The sequence below is a fragment of the Perissodus microlepis genome, chromosome 5, assembly GCF_051167445.1.
Source record: "Perissodus microlepis isolate ML-2025 ecotype Zambia chromosome 5, ASM5116744v1, whole genome shotgun sequence".
NCBI lineage: Eukaryota > Metazoa > Chordata > Actinopteri > Cichliformes > Cichlidae > Perissodus > Perissodus microlepis.
In genome coordinates this window covers 15456294-15477527 of record NC_140465.1, presented here as the reverse complement: position 1 = coordinate 15477527, position 21234 = coordinate 15456294, and the positions used below count along the sequence as shown (strand labels likewise).

Below are 21234 nucleotides of genomic sequence, written 5' to 3'. Positions count from 1 at the left end.
CTGAGAAACGAAGTCACTGACATCTCAGTCTGGAAAGGGTTATAAAGCAATTTCCTAAGGCTTTGGAACTCCAGTGAACTACAATGAGAGCCATTATCCACAATCAGAGGAAAACTTGGGACACTGTTGAACCTTTCCAGGGGTGACCGGCCTACCAAAATTACTCCACGAGCGCATTAATGACTCCTCCAGGAAGTCACAAGAGAACCCAGAACAACGTTTAAATGAATGAATGAACGTTTAAAGAACCGCAGGCTTCACTTCCCTCAGCTTTGGTCAGAGTTCATGATTCAACAATAAGAAAGAGACTGGTCAAAAATGGCATCCTCCATTTTTTTTTCTTTTTCTTTTTTTGCTCCAAGGAGAAAACCACTGCTGAAAATAAACAGGACAAAGTCTTGTCTCATATTTGCCAAAATACCAAAACTTTTGGGATAATATTCTGTGGACTGATAAGACAAAAGTTAAACCTTTCAGAAGGTTTGAGTCCTGTTACATCTGGTGTAAAACTAACATAGCATTTCATAACAACAGTCAAACATGGTGGTACCGTGACTTAAGCTCTGTACCCAAAGGAGAATGTCAAGCCCTGGAACTCAAACTCACTCAAGTTACTCAACAGGACAATCATCCGAAACACACCAGCAAGTCCACCTCTGAATTAGACCTCTTTAACTACCCCAAAAAGGTTTTGGGGTAGTTAAAGAGGTCTTGAAGCCGATTGAAATGCTTTGTCATGATCTTAAACAGGCCGTTAATCCTGGAAAACCTTCCAATGTGGCTGAAAAGAAGAGTGAGACAAAATTCCTCTACAGCAGTGTGAAAGATTATTGCCAAACCCAATTATTGGGTTTAGAGAGCAATTACTTTTCCACATAGAGTCCCCCAAGTTAAGATAGCCTTTCTCTCTTAATAAATGAAACAATCATTTAAAAACTACATTTTGTATTTACACGGGTTATCTTTGACTATCACTAAGATTTGTTTTTGTTGATCTGAAGCATGCAAGTGTGACAAATATGCCAAAAACTGAAGAAAAAAAACTTTTTGGGTTGTTGTTGTTGTTTTTTGGGTGGTGGTGGTCAGTTTTTGGCACAAAGAGTAGCCTTTCAGAGCCAAAGGCTACTCTTTGTGAAGTTAGATGTTTAAAGCAATTGTCGCACACCTAACAAGCTATCGATAGCATAAAAATAATATATCGTATAATTATTATTGTTATTATAAATTTGGCGTCAAACAAATGAAAATGTTTATTTTAAAAACACAAACGGCTGAACTATCAACATATGACTCCTCTCTGCCAATCAACGAGCTTCTCTAGACCATTTAAAAACAAAGTGCCGGTCAGCGCGCAAAGATCTTCAAGGTGAGTTCGATTAGTAAACACCGGGTAATGTCTGCTAGTCTTTCGCCTTAGCCGGGCGGAGTGAGGCTTCTGTCTTTATTTGAGAAGGGGAGAACAGGAGCATTGTCTCACCACAGGGTGAAATAACCAAACGCACCCAACACGGGAGCAATCATCTGTGAGGAAACCACTGAACCAATAAGCTATATAGTCCTAAACTGTTCGCTACTAAAGTATTAACTGCAGTATATTTTTAAAAACGCTGTGAAAACTAAAATAAAGTTACTCCATCTTACCACAGATTTGCAGCCATGTAAGTCCTTTGTGTTACGAAAGCACACCTTAAATTGGTGTAATAAAATGTCAATTTAGACACAGTCCGTTTTTACTTCTATCTCGGTAACAAAAGTGCGTGTTTGCGCACGAAAACGGCGCAAAAATGACGTTAGCCTAAATAATTCGTGGGTGTCTACTTGTCGAAGCGGACGTGTACGTCCCCTCGCTGTCACAGCTCGTCTCCAACTAGATAATTCGTCTTTGAGTTCAATGAGTGGAGAGTGGACATGAACTGAAAGACTGGAGATCAAAGCAAGCACAGACGTCGTGGAACCCCCCTTTTTAAAAAAATATTTCAGCTGGAGTCATAACGAAGATGCAACGATGACTCAGCCGCAGGTGAATGAGTTCATTCCTCCTCCCGAGTGCCCTGTTTTTGAGCCCAGCTGGGAGGAATTTGCCGACCCTTTTGCGTACATCAACAAAATAAGACCAATTGCAGAGAAAACTGGTATCTGCAAGATCCGACCACCGCCGGTGAGTAATTCTTTTATTTTTTACAATTATTCGTGGTGTTTGCACGGTGTGCTAGCCTCTGCCGCTGTGGCTAATTTAGAAGGCAAAGTTGTGTTTTTAAGACAGGTTTCAACATGGCGGATTGCGCCTGCGAGTAAGAATAGTGAGCTAGCCCGAGCTGGACTGTGTTGTGTTTGTAACGGCAATGGGAAGCTCTCAGACACATGCCATTCAAGAGGAAACCTGTGTCCTGGTCGAGCTTAGTCGTAAAAACAAACCAGACCTGGATTCATGATAGAGGGTCGCCCAACTTAAAGAGCGCTATAAAAAAAAATAATTCAAACGCAAAAGTTTGCCTGTACGCAAAATATGATGCAAATTGTTTACGTTAGCGCAGAATGAAGTGCTTCCTGGAGTCTGCGCACGGAAATGGCTCGCCTAGACTTGACCTACTAATAATTTAACAACCATTTCTGCGCACTTGGTTAAATGTAAAGTCCAAGTATCTGAACAGGATTTGACGGATTTAGACAGGGTGAATTAACCTGACTAGCATCAGTCGGGGCCCGTTTAAAGCCGCAGTTTTCTGACATCTCGCGCTGGCTAACGTACGTGCTCGGTGGCCAACTGTTTATGGAGAAAAGGGTCGTAGAAACACGGCACTCAGTGGGGGGACACTGTTTTTCTCTTTCATCGTAGTTTTATCAACTTTATCCACTCAAATTACGGTTATTCCCATCTGCTACTAGCGTTAGTTTATTAACCAGATAGTTTTATACTAGCAGGCTAATCTTTATTTCGCTATTATGGAAGCAAATCCAGGGCTATTTTTTAATAATAATTCTAATTGGACGATTAGCCTGGCGTAATCCACACCTCTCTAACGTCTCAGGGGTCAAATATCAAAGTCTGTAAGGAAATACTGACAATAAAATGGCTTTTTTTCCCCCTTAAATATCTTAGAGCTAACATAATGCAAAAATAATGTCCCATTGACCTTATTTCTGAGACATGTGACAGTAGTGGGCATATATTTTATTCAAGGGTGTGTCCATGCGTTAAAAGGGTAGATTGAACTGATTTTTTTTATTTTTTTTTTTAAATATGCCTGACGTAATTTTTTCCAGGTATTCTCTATGTCAACTTAAAAAGATAAAATGTATATTTATTTTTTGCAAGGTCCTTGACATGGGTGGAAATGTTTTAACATGTGTGCCATGCGTCTAAAGCAGAAATCAGGAAGCATGAAAAAAAATAAAGCTTATTTTGCACACTTTAACCCGTTGGGTATGAGTACAAGGGATTGAATTGTCATCAAAAGCGGATGGGTGGGGTGACTGCTTTCAGTGTTTGCTGGGTAAATGGCTGAAATGCACAGCTCATGTAAACAAAAGAAGCCAGTGGGGTAAATGTGAGCAAAGATTAGCTGCTGATAGTAGTTGGATTGATATTCGAGATCTATTTGTGCTGTCTAAACTATGATTTACATTTCACAATTATAAGTCAGCACCAGCAGTTTATTCTGGAATGTTTGGATCAAAATGTGGCTCAGACCAATAAATAATCTGAAATCCTTGAAGAGATGGAAACTGGGCTCTTGAGCTGGGTTTTCTACCAGGACAAATTTATAAGTTTGTAATTTTAATGTGTTTTTTTTTTTAAAAAAACAACAACAAAAAAACCTGTTATTTCTATCTATTTGTAAAGAGAGAGATCCTGGAGTTTTATTTTTTGTCTGCAAATTGTGTGTGTGTATACAATCCAGAGATTATAGATTGGCTCTTATTTGAGAGCCCTGTTTCTTTGTTTCATTATTCTCTTTTAACCCTTTCCCATGTACAAACGGTTCAGACAATGTTTGAAAAAGGAAGAAAACTCTGCACCACAACCTGTTTTCGATCAGTGATTTTTATTTGGTGCACGAGTTTGTGTTTTTTTTGACTATAGAGGTTAGTAGCGGACATGCAGATGATTTTCGGGGACATTGCCAGGCCTGTTTGTGGTTAATTTCTCACAATTGTATTTGTCATTTTGGATTGAGATTGGAGGGCCTGAGTCATGTAGAGACCAGAATTTGTGCTTGCAGTCTTAACTACCATGGTCAGACTTGTGGAGGATGGTCAGTAAAACAGAGCACATTTCTATTTGTTTTCAAAAATGATTGTTTTGCTTTGGTCCCACAACATTTGTTAGACTAATCCAACAATAAGGTGGTGTTAATGCAGCTGTTGTTATCTCTTCTCTGGCCAGCATTTCACTCATTGTCCAGGCCCAGTAAATCTTGACTGTGACATTTTAAAGAGCCTCTGGTAACGCTGCACACAGTAGGCAGTCAGCCTTAACAGTAAATGTTTCTTCATTTTTAAGAAATGTTGCGATAGTTGAAGATTGAAACACATCAGGAGCGTTAGACTAATTTGCAGGTCTCATTATCAGCCTGTATATGTAAATTTGCCACATTTCCTTTTCATTACAGTACTGTTTCAGTTGGTTTGGCATGTAAATGTAGTCGTCTTAAAAGAGAAAACAGACCTGTTTTTGTTTTTTAAGTAAAAATGGCTCCCCTTTTTGTATACTTATCACAGGTTAGGATGTTATCACAAATGATTAAAAGTTACAAAATCATAATCTATTGATATTAGATCCTACAGTGCAAACATATGTTATGCACATTGAGAACACAAGCTGTTTACAGCATCTGTTCATCTATTTTCCATCGGTATTAATAATATTTAGACTATTCAAAAAATGCTAACAATGCCATTGAAACATTAAAGAAAATGTAACCTGCATGTTTTGTTTAGTTTGAATAACAATGATAATTTTCTACCCGAATGCTTCATGTTCTGGCTCTAAGAATCCCACAGACTGAACATTTTGGCCTTTTTGACTCCAGAATAGACAAAACAGTACATTGGAAGACGTCACTTTAGGCACAGAAAGTTTAATGGATACGTGTTCACAATGTGGAAACTCTATAGACTAAACATTAGTCAATAATAAAAGGCACAATGCAACAACAAATAACTGAGAGAAGCTGTGGCTGCAGATTTATCGGGAGGTTTCTGTATAGTTGTTTTTATGAGTGCTTGTTACGCTATAGAAGAACAAATGTGAAACCTGAAAAGCTTATCTCCACAATAAACTTTTTTCTTTTCTTTTTTTTTTTCTTTTCTTTTTTTGTTTACTGTTCTTTGTTCTTAGGAAGCAATTGAGACTGTCCTTTAACTGTATGACAGCATTTACCATTATCAGTTTGATAATATGTGAGAATAACACAGTTATAATAACACTGTTTTGTATCACACATTGAACTGTACAAAATTGAGATCATTTTCCTGAATCTTGAACTTGCACTTACAACTAGTCGTACAGGAAGTTGTGCAGTATAGCATGGTTAGTGTTTTAGTTTGTAAGACAGTTGTTTTGCTCAGTTGCTTCGCATGTGGTTAGACATCGAAGTGAAGTTTTTGTTTTTAAGTGAAAGTGGGGACAGGTTCTGTTAAATAATAGCTAATTAGCAGAAATAAAGCAAACCTATGTTTGACAAATTTACTACATTTTTGTCATATTTACACTCATTATATTTAATAGCATTAAAATGTTGACTTTTCTGAAACAATGGCTTACTGTTTCTCATTATGCCATTGTCTTTGCCTCATTCTTATGTGCCAAGCTGCAGTACTGGCATCTTATTTTCAGGTATTGAAATTGAAGTATTTACTTGGAGCTCAGACGGGTATAAAGCCTGAAAGACTAAAGCCTAATTCATTTGGTAACATCAGCTTTTTCCTCTACGTTGGTTCATTTGAGTGTAATGATGATGATTACTGCAAGTAGACTTGGAATCTTGCTGTATATGATGATACCGCTGAAACTGAAAAATCTGCAAACAAAAGCATGTTTCAGTGAGTCTAATCGTCACAGCTTTAGTCTAATCTTGCTTAAAATGGTCTGTCTTTTTATTTTGTTTTTCCTTTACTCATTTCAGGATTGGCAGCCACCGTTTGCTTGTGATGTCGACAGACTTAAATTCACACCGCGAATACAACGGCTCAATGAGCTTGAGGTACATTTGTCATCTTTATATATTTACAAAATCCAGTTTTGCTCATCTCTTGTATTGCCTCACTAGCTGTGCTTTTGTTCATTGTCCTTCAAAAAAAAAAAATGGCAGCATCGTCAAAATATCTGATTCACGATCATGTCATGGTGAGCCGTGAAAAGACTGCAGACATATTTCTGTCTTTTAAAAAATGTTAATACTAGTAGGAGAGAATGCAGAAACATAGTAACTCAGTCATTTTATTTCTTTATTTTTTGTACTCTTCTTTTTGGAGCACTTAGTACTTCTCAGATTATTTTCTTACAACTCCAATGCTTATTGTTTGAGGAGCTAAACATTTTTTCTTTTTTCCTTAAGGCTCAGACCAGAGTTAAACTCAACTTCCTGGATCAAATAGCAAAATTCTGGGAGCTACAAGGATGCAAACTGAAAATTCCTCAAGTGGAAAGAAAGATTCTGGATCTGTACCAACTGAATAAGGTGTGAAAATCCCCACTAGCGCTACAGTTATGAATCTAAGAGGGTGATCATGAATACGTTACAACTGAATTATGATTGATTTTTATGACTTGTGAATCAGCAGATGGGTGACAAATTAAAGGAAAAACCTGAACCTTTAAGTACTACAGTGAGGAGCTGTGAGGCTAAGTATAAGAGGAGGGGGGGGGGATCATTTAGCTCAGTGGCCCTCAAACTAGGGTTTGTGAGCCATAGATTGGGTAATTACATTAACACGTTATGGTACCTGGCATGTAGTGGCACGTAAATGCATCATCTGCGGTTGAGCTAATTAGCACAATGGAAAAATATTTAAGTCAGTTCATATTACTAAGTAATGCAAAAGCCAAACCAGCTAAAATTAGAAAGTATGACAACATTTACCTCGATCTTGGCTTTATCGAGAATGGCAATGGAAGACCAAAATGTGTTGTTTGTCTTCGAGTGTTAGCAAATGAAGCCAGCCAACCTGAAGCGGCATCTCATCACAAAGCACCCAGAGTTTTATCAGCATGAGGACTGTAAATGGGTTCTTAAAATTTTTTACACTCCTGTAAGGGGTCCCTGGCCCCAAACCAGAACCCCTGATTTAACTAAGATTGTTTGATTTCACTTGTCCTGGTGAAAGTAACCCCCTCAATAGTGGCTTAGACTCCAATCTGAGCTGGGAAAAACCTGCACCCCAGCTGGGAGCAGAGACTTGGAAAATGATTTTCCTACTAAGACAATTCATCTCCATTATTTATTTTATTTTTTTTAATTTGTCACTTGTCAGTACAACAGCTTTCTACACCAGTGAACTTGCCTTACTTGATATTTAATTTATTATTTCACTTATTTCACGCAAGTTGGTGAACGAAGAGGGTGGTTTTGATGCAGTCTGCAGAGAACGCCGCTGGACTAAGATTTCTGTCAAGATGGGCTTTGCTCCAGGAAAGGCTATTGGCTCCCATCTGCGGGCACACTATGAGCGAATCCTCTACCCATATAACCTTTTCCAGACTGGAGCCAATCTCCCTGTACGTACTCTCACCTGTTTTCTTTTTACAGAGTAACAGTAGGCAGTCTGGTTCACAGCTGGCTGGATGTTTATTGGAAGACTCTGCAATCCATTAGTTTCTTCCAAGATGTACACAGGAGATGAACTCAGGGGCAATGACCGGGGACTGCTTGTTTGCAAGCTAAATGCACATGAAATTATTGGTCGGATTATAATGACAGAAAAATAATTATTTTAATGGAGTAAATGTGGAATATGATGGAAACAACAGCCTGGTCTTAAGCACTTTAGTGTCTTATTGAGTCTTCTCACCCACAGTGATACTGTGCACAGTTATCAAAGAGTAACGGGGGGTTTGATCTTAATTTTTTTAATTAATTTATTTATTTTGTGCTTCAGAGGTTAGATCAACCAGAGGCATGTAGTACAAAGCAGGCATGTGAAAGTAACTCCAGGGTTAACCCTGGGTTTTCAAAATTGCAATAGCAGTTCAATTCTTGCTGGAGTACATCTCCATGGTAACTTATACTGCAGACCTAACTGCCTCCTGAGTAAGCTATGTTCTAGTTTAGAGGTCAGCAGGTGTGAAATCTACACTTAGTGACTGATCAAATCTCTGGAAAATAGCGTCACCATTCCCAGAAGATTCCACACGGATGTCAGTGTGGATGGTCTAAAGAACAGGGCACCTATTTGTGCTTGTTGACCTTTATATAAAATTTGCAAGTAGAGTAATTCTACATGTAAACAATGTCTTTATATTTAATCCTTACACTCGTATTGTCAAATACCACTGCAGCTGATGGATTGAAAAGGAAAACTATCATAAGCACATCTAAACATTAATATAATGGAACAACAATTATATTATCTGTCAGACACTCCCACATCTTAATAATACAGCTGTGATACTAAGAAGGTTGTTAACTTGCAGTGTCAGCATTTTTGCCAGCTTTCCTTCCTGGTTTTAAATAGGCTAAACTTTATTAATGTAGTAGACCTTTTCCAGTCTCACTGGCCAAAGAGCTTAAAGTGCACACACATTAATACAGTCCTTTTCAGTGCTTATCCTGTTACAGACATTCGTACCACTTATTTGTAATATACTTTAAGCCTGTTTTATGTGTTAATTCTCCATATTTTTCTAATAGATTTAGCTTTCTTTGTAAAGCCAGTCATTCAGCCAGTGGACCTGTCCATATTTGTTACTGGTCAGATGCCAATAATGTCACCTCTTTCATGTTAATGTGCTGGTAGCTAGATTGGGAAACCCTGGGTTATACTTACTGAGTTATGCGCTCAGCTTCATGTGACCACGTAACCTCATTGTTGATCTTAGGGTAAGTGAAACCAGATAACAGACAGGACATCCTGGTTATGTTAAATTGGCCTTGTAGTACAGACCACAGGACTACAAAGCATGTAGTACTGTTGCTTAACCTTCATCCAGTACACACCAAAAACGGTGCAGCTCAGTCTCTTGACAGTGTCTTGAAAGCAAATGAGTATGAAGGAATTTTATTTGCACTTGATGTGCTTTTATTGTAAAAGTTTCCACCATGTAAATTCAAGTGTTTTATGACCTTCCATTATGCACACACCAAAATAAGGTGTTGTCAGAGTGACTTTTCCAGTGTAAGAAAGACTGATTTTATCCAACACAAATTCCTAAAAGTTAAAACTGACAGTAAAAATTCACTGGCAACAATTTTAGATGCAGGTATCTTGCAAGTTTGACTTAAACTATGAGATCTGTTGACAGATCTACACTCTGACTGACATTTCTTGTTTGATGTCTTTAAATAGAAGCACCACAGCGGTAAAACTTTGACTTTTTGAAACTCATATACTCAATTCTGGTACTTTCAAATGTTGAGAACCATGTTTGAATGTAGAGATCCTCAGATATTTGATAATTAAATTGTTGCCAGTTTGTAATGTTTTGTTTTTTGTTTTTTTGTTTTGTTTTTTTTTGTTTTTTGGGGGGTTCTGTGTGTTTTTAATTTGGTGTCATTCACTTCTTCCTACAGGCAGCCACCTTGACCAATGACACTAAAGATAAGGAGTACACCCCTCACGACCTGCCGCAGCGCCAATCTGTCCAGCCCCAGGAGACCTGCAGCATTGCTCGCCGAGCCAAACGAATGAGATCTGAGGTGAGTCTGTCTGTCATCTTTGACATTTCCCTCTGAATCATAACTTCTTTGTGTTATGAATTTACTCTGAAATTCTTAAAACTCTATTTAATTGTTAGGCTTTGATTAACTCATTTTCACCTGTCAGGTCAATAATTGTTACTGGCTGCTGGCAGTAGAGTTTGTTCTCCAGATTTGTGGTTACTTTAAACAACGATGGCCTCCTTTAACCATCTGATCTCAGGCTAAGCTAATTGATGCCTTTGAAGCAGGCGAAGGCTATAAAAAGGTAGTTTACACTGACTGTAATGGAGGCTAAAGGAACTGTGAAAGTTGCAGCAAAACAGCAGGAACCAGAAAACCACATGTCTGCTAGGCATTTAGGCAAAACACAACTCCCTGTTGACTGCAGAAGAACTGCAGGAAGGCTTAGCTGACGCATGAGTAGTGGGCACTGTTCCAGTGTGCAGCATTCTTAATGACTCTCTGCTGCATGCGTTTTTTTTAATTTATTATTAATTTTTTAAAAATAAAGTGTTGTGCATTTGTCTTGACAGGCTTGTGTTTCAGCTCTAAAACAAGATGTTTCTATGTCTTGTCATTATGACAGCATTTTACTAGTTATATTCCCACATTAGTTTTGAAAGTACAGCTGACTCTGTTTCTGACTCTCGCTATCACTGCAGAGGGGCTATGTCAAAAGTGAACCCAGAGAAGTTCGTGAGACTCGTCCCAACCTGAGGAGGAGGATGGGAACATTTGTTGCCAAACCAGAACCTGGTAAGAAAAATAAACCTGACCTGTACTGATAGATTTATAAATAGAAATAAATGGTTTGTGTAATGGGTCTGAGTGTTATTGGGGACTCCTGAAGCCTCCAATCAATCTTCGTCCTTGTCTTTCAGTGAGAATGGCAGTCACTGAGGTGAAAAAGGAGCCCATTGATCACACGGATACAACTGAATATGAAGAAACTGTATTAGATAAAATTATCAAACCTCCAGTGAATAAAGTAAATGTTTCCCTGTGTACTAAATTTATTGCCCAACTACTTTGTTTTGTTACATGATTCAAACATGGATCTATTTTGTACACAGTACATCCTCATAAGTGTTCTGTCTCATCAGGTGGACCACTACATGTGTCTGGTGTGTGGCAGTGGAAGCGCTGAGGACCGCCTGCTATTATGCGACGGCTGCGATGACAGCTATCACATCTTCTGTCTCATCCCTCCGCTCCACGATGTTCCCAGAGGCGACTGGAGATGCCCCAGGTGCCTGGTTGAGGTGAGCTATACCTCCTGCCCCCTCAGGAAGCTCAAGTCACCGTGAACTGGAGTGTAGTCTCCCATCTGACATGTACAATTATAGTATAATCCCAAGTGGCTTGTTTTAACTTCATATACCATCTTTTGGTTTTGACAGGAATGTGGCAAACCAGCTGTTGCATTTGGCTTTGAGCAGGCCAGCAGGAGCTACACCCTCCAAACTTTTGGAGACATGGCTGACTCCTTCAAGTCTGATTATTTCAATATGCCAGTTCATGTGAGTTTTCATCACACATACACTGAGTAGCCTTTAGTCTGTTTTGTTGATACTTGCAGTTCATTTTAGTCAAAAGTAAAGTCTTTAAGTTCCAGTTTCTTGTTTCTGTTTATTGATGTCAGCAGCTTAATAGTTTAGAAATGTAAGCATGAAGGTTCTCTATATACAACAAAAATGGGCTAAATGGACACTCACTGAATTATTCCTCTTTTTCAAACCATTCTCTATAAACAAAGGTGGTTTTGTGGGGAAGATTTCAGCACATCAGCAGTTTTTGAAATCCTCAAAGCAGCCAGACTGGCATCTACAACCACACATGTTCAGTGTCATTTAAATCACCTTTCTTCCTCATTTGCGATACTCATTTGTGATAGCTGCTGCCATGTGATTGGCTAATTAGACACCTGCATTAATAAGCAGTTGACCAGACCTATCTAATGAATTGGCCAATGAGTTTATGCTATAATAATGTCTTTTAACCAACCATCAACATAAATGAGAATTTCATCATATTTTTCAGCTCAAACATATGAGCACTAATATGAAACATATACTAGTTTAAGTTATTACTAAGCACAATTATGATAAGTTGGGGAAGTGGAATGAATTTATTTAAATTTATTTCACTATTCAGAAATTTTAAACGCACACATACAGGCCATGATAGAAATAGAATAACAACAATCAGAAGTGAAAACAAAACTGAGAAATTCTTTAATATGCTCCAGTTTACCAACTTTTTTTTTTTTTAACCGCGTTGTAAGCAACTTTGAGTATTTCTTACATTTCTTACCAGAAGTGATGTAAAACTAGTTTTCCCACAACTTTTATTTATTTATGCTATTGGATGACCTCCAAATGTGACAGCTTGCACAATCAAAACAGAGGCTGCACTGGCTCTTACTAACTGCTCTGTGCGCAACACCATAACAATGTACAAAATGAAAGTATTCCAGTGCACGAAAGTGACATTTTCATCATAAACCAGTTTTTTTTAAAAACAAGGAAAACGGCCCTGGATTCCATTATGATTATAAATGCTTTAATATAAATCCTTCATTTATTTTTTTCTTAATTCTATTAAGATGGTGCCTACTGAGCTGGTGGAGAAGGAGTTCTGGCGTCTAGTGAGTACCATCGAGGAGGATGTGACTGTGGAGTATGGAGCAGACATCGCCTCCAAGGAGTTTGGGAGTGGTTTTCCCGTGAGAAACGGCCATTTTGAAGTTTCTCCTGAGGATGAGGTACAAATTGTCTGTCATGGGAATGTATTGTGCCTTCTCTCTGTGAAAATGCTTTGTCTCCTTTTGTTTTCTTTAAAACATTAAATATCAATAAACAATAGAAAAAAATATATAGTTGTCTATATAAGATTAATATTTTTATGTATATTAATGTTTTTAATTTCTCAAAGCACGGTAACTTTTACAGCTGAATTATCACCAAAAAAAGTGGTGTTAGATTTCTGGCAGGCAACAGTAAAAATAAGCATGACTGATGTTTGCAATCGCATATTAAAATTTTCTGGGCTATATCTGAGTGAGTGGAGTATTTAGACCTGTGTCTTACCCGCAGCATTACCTGACCAGCGGCTGGAACTTGAACAATATGCCGGTCCTCGATGCCTCGGTGCTGACTCACATTACAGCCGACATCTGTGGCATGAAGGTACCCTGGCTGTACGTGGGCATGTGTTTTTCCTCTTTCTGCTGGCACATCGAGGACCACTGGAGCTACTCCATAAACTATCTTCACTGGTACAGTGGACGTTTCAACTCTATTGTGTAACTGTGATGATGATGATTTTTAATTTGGGAGTTTGGATTTTTTTTTTTTTTTTTTTTTAACTCTAAAAGCTGTTTTGTGTGTATGTACATTAGAAACACATCTCATCTGAACTTCAAAATCAAGGAAAAACCAAACTGACAGGAGTGTGTCACTCCATTGTGAAACTTATTTATAATGCATAAAAATGTGTTACATGCGGGGTTACCGTGATTGGGTTTTTTGTTACTAAGAGGTTTGTCCACATGTGCAGGGGTGAGCCTAAGACGTGGTATGGGGCTCCTGGTTATGCTGCAGAGCACCTCGAAGCGGTCATGAAGAAACTAGCTCCTGAGCTGTTTGAGTCTCAGCCAGACCTCCTTCATCAGCTGGTCACCATCATGAATCCCAACACGCTGATGAACAACGGCGTCCCGGTAAATAAAAACAGTGAAGACAAATTTGCGCATACATGATGTTCTCACACAATTATGGAAATCAAATTAAAAAGATTTAAATGTCAACATTGTTTAAACTGTTTTACTTACTCATTTGTTTTGAGATTGAATTCATTTTAAAACAACTTCATGGAACATTTCTTTCTTGTATTTTCACCTGTAGATTTATCGCACCAACCAGTGTGCAGGTGAGTTTGTCATCACTTTCCCCAGAGCTTACCACAGTGGATTCAACCAGGGTTTCAACTTTGCTGAAGCGGTCAACTTCTGCACAATGGACTGGGTAAGAAATGTTTGTACTGCATCACATAATACTATACTTAGTTTGCAGTTTGTTTCACTAGCTTAATCCAGGATTAGACCCTAAACAGAAGCTTGTTACTAATATTACTGTTTTGGCGCCACATGATTCCTCTTGAACACCCCTTGATCTCCATGTTTTCTGATAGATGCCCCTTGGCCGTGGCTGTGTGGCTCACTATCGCCAGCTGAACAGATACTGTGTCTTCTCCCACGATGAGATGGTTTGCAACATGGCCATTAAAGCAGACACAATAGATGTCAACCTGGCCGCCACTCTGCATGAGGATATGGTTATCATGATCCAACAGGAGAAGGAACTACGAGAGAAAATCACTAAAAAGGTGAGCAGCTTCATCCTCAGTATCCAGTGTTTTTAAACATGCACATTACAGCCATCCACAAAGAAGCACAAAACAGATTTCATCTATCAGACTGAAATAAGGGAGAACTTAAAATTTTTAAAGAAGATGTTTGTCACAATATAAGTTTCCACTCGAGAGATCTTGTTTTTTAGGTACACATATGTCACATTTGGCTCCTCTGCCTCTTGTGCTGCTCTAACGACTGAATCTGTGTCCCCAGGGTGTGATGCAGTCTCGACAGGTCGATTATGAGGTGCTCCCAGACGAGGCGCGGCAGTGTTTCAAGTGTCTGACCACCTGTTACCTGTCTGGCATCACCTGTGCCTGCAGTCCTGACAAGATGGTTTGCCTGTACCACACCCAGAACCTCTGCTCTTGTCCTCCTATCAACCTCACACTCCAGTAAGTAATTAATCAGAGGAACACTGCATACTCATTTTCATATTCATTTCTCTTCTCATGTACTGTCACAAGGGGTCTGCTTCAGCTGTATGGCCTACTTTAAATGTTACGTGAAGTAAAAGTTGGAGCAAGTTTTCCCTGAAAGCAAAAACATAAAAAATTAAGCACTTTTTCACAAAAAAAGTAACTTTATACTTTCACCAACTACTAGTCAACCTACAAATATTAAGCTGTGCAAGGCCAGCCTGCCTTTTTTATAAAGACAAGGTTTGGAGCTTGCAATGTTTGGCAGAGGCGATTATGACTTTCTGCTAAAAACTGACATGGCAATTATCAGTTTATTCACCAAGTTTTGTTTTTCTTTTTTTGTCCAGTTACAAGTTTACACTGGATGAGTTGTACCCATTGATGGCATCTGTGAAGCTGCGTGCCAATTCATATAAAGACTGGGTGTCTAATGTCCAGGACATTGTGGAAAACAAAGGAACCAAGAAAAAAGGTGCCACCACAGTGCTGCACTTTCTGTAATCTCAGCGAGTTACTCAAATGTTAACGTGTAGTTTGGACTCTTCTAACGAACGCTTGTTTTTCCTGGTTAGGGTTGGAGGATCTTCACATCCTGGTAGAGCAAGCAGAAACAAAGGTGTTTCCTCAAAGCAGCCTCCTGGATCAGCTGCGTACAATTGCCTCAGAGGCCGATAAAGTTTCTGTGACGGCACAGCAGCTTCTCAACGGGAAGAGGCAGACGAGGTACGAAATCTGATTTGAAATGTTCCACGCTGCTCGTGGCTCCATCTTTATTGCCGTGAAACAGCCATGTTGATTCAGTTTCATATAAGGTCACACAAGATATTACACAATTATGTCATGTTCTTGTTATTTTCTGGAAAAACCTGTTTTGTGGGACAGATTTCCAGTTTGTGCTAGCGTGAGCTTACTCACATTTATGCAAATTGCTGTTGTTGAGCTCATCTGCTTGTGGTGTTTTCTTTCTTTTCTTTTTTTTTTTTGCCAGTCAAAGTGCTAAGTGGTGTGTAAATCAGTTTTAATCTGTGTTTCAGGTACCGCTCTGGGGGAGGTAAGTCCCAAAGCCAGAATGAGTTAACTGTGGAGGAGCTGAGGTCATTTGTCAAACAACTGGACAGCCTGCCATGTAACATCCGACAGGCTCCTTTACTGAAGGTTTGTTTATTTAAAAAGTAAATACAATTTTTAATTGTATAAATTTAATTATTCCAAGCTATTAGTCTCTTGAGAAAATTGCTTCAACTTCAGTCCTTGTGTGTCCAAGGTTTGGCAGTATCTCTAGATTTTAGATTTGTAACGTGTGGCTGAGGTAATATTGCAATGTCATACCTGTTGGATGTGATCTCCAGGACCTTTTGACTCGGGTGGATGACTTCCAGCAGCGCAGTGAACGCCTCCTTTCTGATGAGTCACCCAGCGCGCTGGAGCTGCAGGACCTGCTGGATGTGAGTCTGGGCCTGGACGTGGAGCTGCCGCAGCTACCCCTTCTCAGAGAGAGACTGGAGCAGGCTCGATGGTTGGAGACCGTTCAGCAAGCCAGCAGTCGGCCGGACAGCTTGTGTCTGGACACGATGAGGAGGCTGATAGACCAGGGTGTGGGCCTGGCCCCTCACAGCTCTGTGGAGAGGGCCATGGCTCGTCTGCAGGAGTTGCTGACCGTGTCAGAGCAGTGGGAGGAGCGAGTGCTCAGTCTCCTGGAGGCCAGGTGAGGATATGACGGTTCACATCTTCTTTCATGCTCACATCGTGATGACAGAAGGTAGAAATGAAGAAAATCCAAGGTTATTGCAACTAATGAACTTTATGAAAATGCAGTAAAATTCACATTTTGTGTTGTGTGAAAGTGTAAAACCAGCTGAAAACTTCAGACGGCGTAAAATGTGCCACATCTGTAGAGCTGGGTCATGGTGGATAAAAGTGGATTATGGTGCTGTGACAGGCGGGCAAACATTTTTCTTGTAAAACAAAGGGGGGCCTAGCAAAAGAAGTTTGGGAACCAGTGGCTTAACCCATTAATAGATAAACATAAACCAAATACTACAAATGAGCTTATGGTCTTTCATTTTTAGAAATGTCTATTTTATTTCTTTATCACTTATATAAAACCTAAACATCTACACTGTTTTCTAACCCTGACGCCTCTTCACAGGCCATATCAGGGCATAGAAACCCTTGTAGCTGCTCTGCAGGAAGTAGAAAACATCCCTGCTTATCTGCCCAACTGTCTGCAGCTGAAGGATGTCGTCACCAAGGCCAAAAAATGGCTCCATGAAGCTGAAACACTGCAGGTAAAAATCATACTTTATGCTTTCAGCACTTTAGTTTGAGCAATGGGTGAAACTGAATTATTAATCTTGTCTGTGCTTACAGCTTGGGGGACGTATTCCTGTGCTCGACATTCTCTCTGAGCTGGTTCTCAGAGCAGAGGGCATCCCAGTGAAGCTCGACCCACTCAGTCGATTGGAGGCCCTTGTCAGTGATGTCAAGAGCTGGAAGGAGACGGCCGCAAAGACATTCCTATTGAAAAACTCCCCTTTCTCACTTCTAGAGGTAAATGCGTATGCAAATGTGGCTGACCAATTTAATCATTATGCATCAGTATGAAAATTTAGTGCCAGATATCACAAAACTACAAGTGTGGCAAATTACCTGAACTTGAAAAGTGCCTCTAATAGAATTTGTCATCATGTTTTCAGGTCCTCTGCCCAAGGTGTGACATCGGATCTGCACATCAGAAGTCAAAATCTAAAAAAGTGAAAGAAGCTCCACAGATCATTAAAAAGACTTTAACAAAACTGGACTCTTTGTGTGATGTAGAGAGAGCTCTCTCTGAGAGTAAGGACTCTGCCTCTGCTGTAAGTATGGCTGCATCAAATTTTCTTTTTCTCTGGTAACTTTTTCAGTATAGTTAGGACTAAAAACCAGCTCTTGTATAGCTTCCTTTACTCCAGAATCTTTCTTTGTTAAGAAGTGCTGTTTTTTTAACTTATAAACAGATAAAAACTGATCTTTTTATTTATTCACTTGTTCTTTCTTACTCTGTCAGTAAATACTGTCTGTGAATGTGCCATTTCAACCATTTAACCTAGTATTAGAAGCAGTGACTCTGACTCTATCTTGGTCACCTTTAGTAGGTTAACCTAGCATTAAACGAGGTTTAGTAGGCACAAATCTGTGTAACGATGAGTGGAGGGTTCCTCAGAAAATGAATGGGGGGAAAAATATGATTTCCTTTATTAGAAGTCTCATCAGGGAAAGTTCATATATTAATAGAGACATTGGCGTTAGGCTTCAGATTAGTTTTTAATTTCATCTAATTTTCTCTCCTCACAGATGACCACTCTCGCAGAGGTCCGACAGAGGGAGATGGAGATCTTACTGTCTCTGAGGTCTTCAAACGAGTCCAAGCTCCTTCCTGCTGAAAGCTGTTGTGCACTTAGTGTTTGTGTTTGCCAAAAGGCTCCCTCAGGAGCCATGATGCAGTGCGAGCTCTGTCGAGACATTTTCCACTGCGGGTGTGTTACAACAACCGCAGAACTTGAGTACGGTCAGGCCTGGCTGTGCCCGCTGTGCCAGCGGTCGAGAAAACCACCTCTGGACAAAGTCCTGCCCCTGCTGGCCTCCCTTCAGAGGATTCGGGTCCGCCTGCCAGAGGGCGACGCTCTGCGGTTCCTCATCGAGAGGACTGTGAGATGGCAGCACAGAGTCCAGCAAGCCTGCGCAGATGGAGTACTCGAGAACGTGTCAAAGATGGTCAGTGGCTTTTATTTTGTAAACATTGTTGATTTAAGTTAAGCGTTTGTGGTCTGAATTATTGTGATTCACCATCAGGGGTCCCGTTTTCTAGACACCATCATGGAAACACTAGACACTGAGCATTTACAGTCACTGATGGCGTTTTTAATTGTTTCAGGTGAGAGTTGGCCCTAGAGAGTCTTCACATTTGCCTCAGGAAAAAAATGGGTCAGCTTTTTATACAGAGCACAAGTCTGTTCCGCTCCACGGTAAGTGTCAAAGCTTTTTCATTTAAGCACTCTGTGCAGTTTCACTTTTCAGAGCAACTCTGATGCTCATTTTGTTTTAATTTTTCACAGGACTTAGTCCTGAGCTGGAGGAGCTGATGGTGGAGGGATTCCTGCTGCAGGTCACTCTGCCTGAGACGGAGCAGCTGTACAGATATCTACTCTACAAACTGGTCCCCCTGCCCTCACAGAGCCCTCCCTGTGGGAACAGCACAGAACAGGACCAGAAGTCTCCAAAAGGGAGCCCTCAACACAAGGTAACAGCTCCTACTAAGTGTCACACCAAATGCATTATGCCATAATGCTCTTCTTTATTAAGTCCACTTTCCGTATGTTGTGCTTAGAATGGCGTGTCGAGCCTGAAAAAGGAGGCCGTGAACAGTCAGAGCAAGCGGACCAAGCGACGTAAGGACAGCTCTGATTCTCAGCACAGCGAGAAGGCCAAGAAGTGTCGCAAGAAAAAGCCCAAGAGAAGCAAAGAAAGGAGCGAAGAATCGAAGAGAAGCGGTTCGCCCACGCACAGGTCGTCTGACCCTGCTCTTTCAGATTCAGAAGAGGACTACTCGCTGTGTGCTGCACCGTGGTGCAGAGAGCCAGAGGGTGATGAGGTGAGTTTCATTAGTCTGCTGCATTTACACCAACTTTTGTAAATACGGATCACTAACTTATGTGCCTGTATAGCTGAAGTTTAAGTGTACAAAGTGAAAATTTATGTTATCTCGTCTTGTCATTTTTAGGTAAACTGGGTCCAGTGTGACGGCAACTGCAATCAATGGTTTCACCAGATCTGCGTCGGCCTGTCTGCTGAGCGTGCGGAGAAGGAGGATTATGTTTGCATAAGCTGCACACAGCCAGAATACAGCAGAGCAGAATAAAGACCAAAAAGTCATGTTGAAGGATGAGCAGATTTACTGCAGATGCTGCAGCACTTAAGTGCACTCTTAAGTGTGTCCTGCGGCTTCTCCCCTTTACCTTCTGGCTTGCCCTCAGTGAACATGGTGCTACTTCTTCTTCCCCAGAGTTACTAAAGACTTCTGTCACTGTTTTGTTTTGTTTGTCACATGGCTGGGTTTTCAGCCAGTCAACTAATCCTTTCTGAAACTTTCCAAGACTCGATGCAGATGTGGTAACATGTTTCAAAAACCAACAGCGCAGGGATTTTTCAACCAAAAAATGTCAGTTTGGCATTTTAGAACAGTTTGTTTTTCTTTTACATGCATCTGAACAATGTGAAACTTATCTTTTTTTTTCTTGTAGAGTAAATATTATTTATCTAAGCAATAGCTGAACAGATTAATTGAAGGTTCAGTTTTCACCTGAGCTATATTTGTGCGTAGAAAAACTTTGATAAAATGCCTTCCTAAAGCAAAAACCCTGAAGAATTCACTTTATGACCCTATGATACACAGTTCACTTCAAATTTGTGTACACGTCAAAACCGAAATGGATCAACGATCCTTTCACGAACCACTGACTTGGATATAAAGTCAGGTTTTCCTTCTGTGATGTCTGCAGAGGAAAGTAAAAGTCCTGGATCCCATATTCCTGCTGTTGGGTGAGACTCAATTAAAGCCACAAAGTAAGAATGAACTGTCCGACATCAAAGGAATGTACATGTTGTTTTTTTGGGTGGATTTTCCCTTTATGGCTGAGGCTGATATATGTGTTGGACTTAGATTTAACACAGACTGTGTGATTTATTTTGCCACGGGTATATGACCTTTTTCCTGCTCCTTTGAGTAAATAATATAATTCATATGTTGCAGTTTGCATTATAAAATAAAACGTTTGTTCCTGTACGGCTGGACTCCTCAGTACTCGGCGTTGAATACCATGAAAGTTAGAGTTTGTGGATTTTCAGCTGGTTGTTTGTTTTTTAAATTGTATTTTTTTTTTCCCATCCATTTTGGAAGAGGAAAAGATGTTCAGTGATCCTCAAGTCGGCAGGAAATTAACACAGGTCACAGGTAAACTGATCGCTTCAGAAACAGAGTCACTTCAACCTGTTGGGGAGACTTCAGAATTTATTTCATCTCCTTCGCTTAATAAATGTGAGCTTGTAGCATACTTCATTCAGTAGAAAACACAAACTTGAGTGGGGGGGGGCATTTATTTGTGATTGTTTAACAGACACAGGTATTCATTGCCACTAATATAATTCCTCACATGTAAATTAAATTAACTGCACAAAGAGCTCAGCATACACACACTATCGCAGGCTCCAGTGTCTGCTGGCAAGCCAAAAATGAAATTCACTTGAGTTCTTTCTCAAGCACAACTTTTGACATACTGTTCTTTTAAAACCCAATAAAGGGTTGTTTAGTTGGCTATCCTGTTTATCTGAACAGTTTGTAATTTAAAAGTCTATACTGTACTCTGAGGCTCATATGTTTAGATACACTAACTTTATAAAAATTAATATATAGCCCTTATTTGTGGTCAAGGCTAACATACAGGGAACAGTATGCCACAAGATACAGGTAAGAAGGCTGATGACCAAAGAGGAGAGGAGTTGT

At 39.9% G+C, this 21234-nt stretch overlaps 1 protein-coding gene across 1 annotated transcript; it reads left to right on the top strand.

The window, feature by feature from the left end:
- Positions 1-1827: 1827 nt before the first annotated feature.
- Positions 1828-20517, top strand: kdm5ba (lysine demethylase 5Ba). Its single transcript, XM_084928169.1, has 27 exons — positions 1828-2158; positions 6129-6206; positions 6561-6683; positions 7550-7720; positions 9732-9857; positions 10523-10616; positions 10742-10848; positions 10964-11122; positions 11261-11380; positions 12466-12624; positions 12956-13137; positions 13419-13581; positions 13766-13885; positions 14052-14246; positions 14488-14669; positions 15044-15168; positions 15269-15419; positions 15731-15851; positions 16046-16401; positions 16846-16984; positions 17067-17246; positions 17393-17551; positions 18030-18449; positions 18610-18700; positions 18791-18975; positions 19063-19326; positions 19456-20517. Exons 1-27 carry the CDS (start codon positions 2006-2008, stop codon positions 19591-19593), a joined length of 4461 nt encoding a protein of 1486 aa, XP_084784295.1. The 5' UTR covers positions 1828-2005; the 3' UTR covers positions 19594-20517.
- The last annotated feature ends 717 nt before the right edge of the window (positions 20518-21234 follow it).

Excerpts from the sequence above, each read along its gene's own strand:
- kdm5ba (XM_084928169.1), top strand. The coding sequence starts at position 2,006 with ATGACTCAGCCGCAGGTGAATGAGTTCATTCCTCCTCCCGAGTGCCCT. Across the intron at positions 15,169-15,268 it reads CAAAGGAACCAAGAAAAAAG|GGTTGGAGGATCTTCACATC; the intron begins GTGCCACCACAG and ends TTTCCTGGTTAG. Across the intron at positions 17,552-18,029 it reads GTAAGGACTCTGCCTCTGCT|ATGACCACTCTCGCAGAGGT; the intron begins GTAAGTATGGCT and ends CTCTCCTCACAG.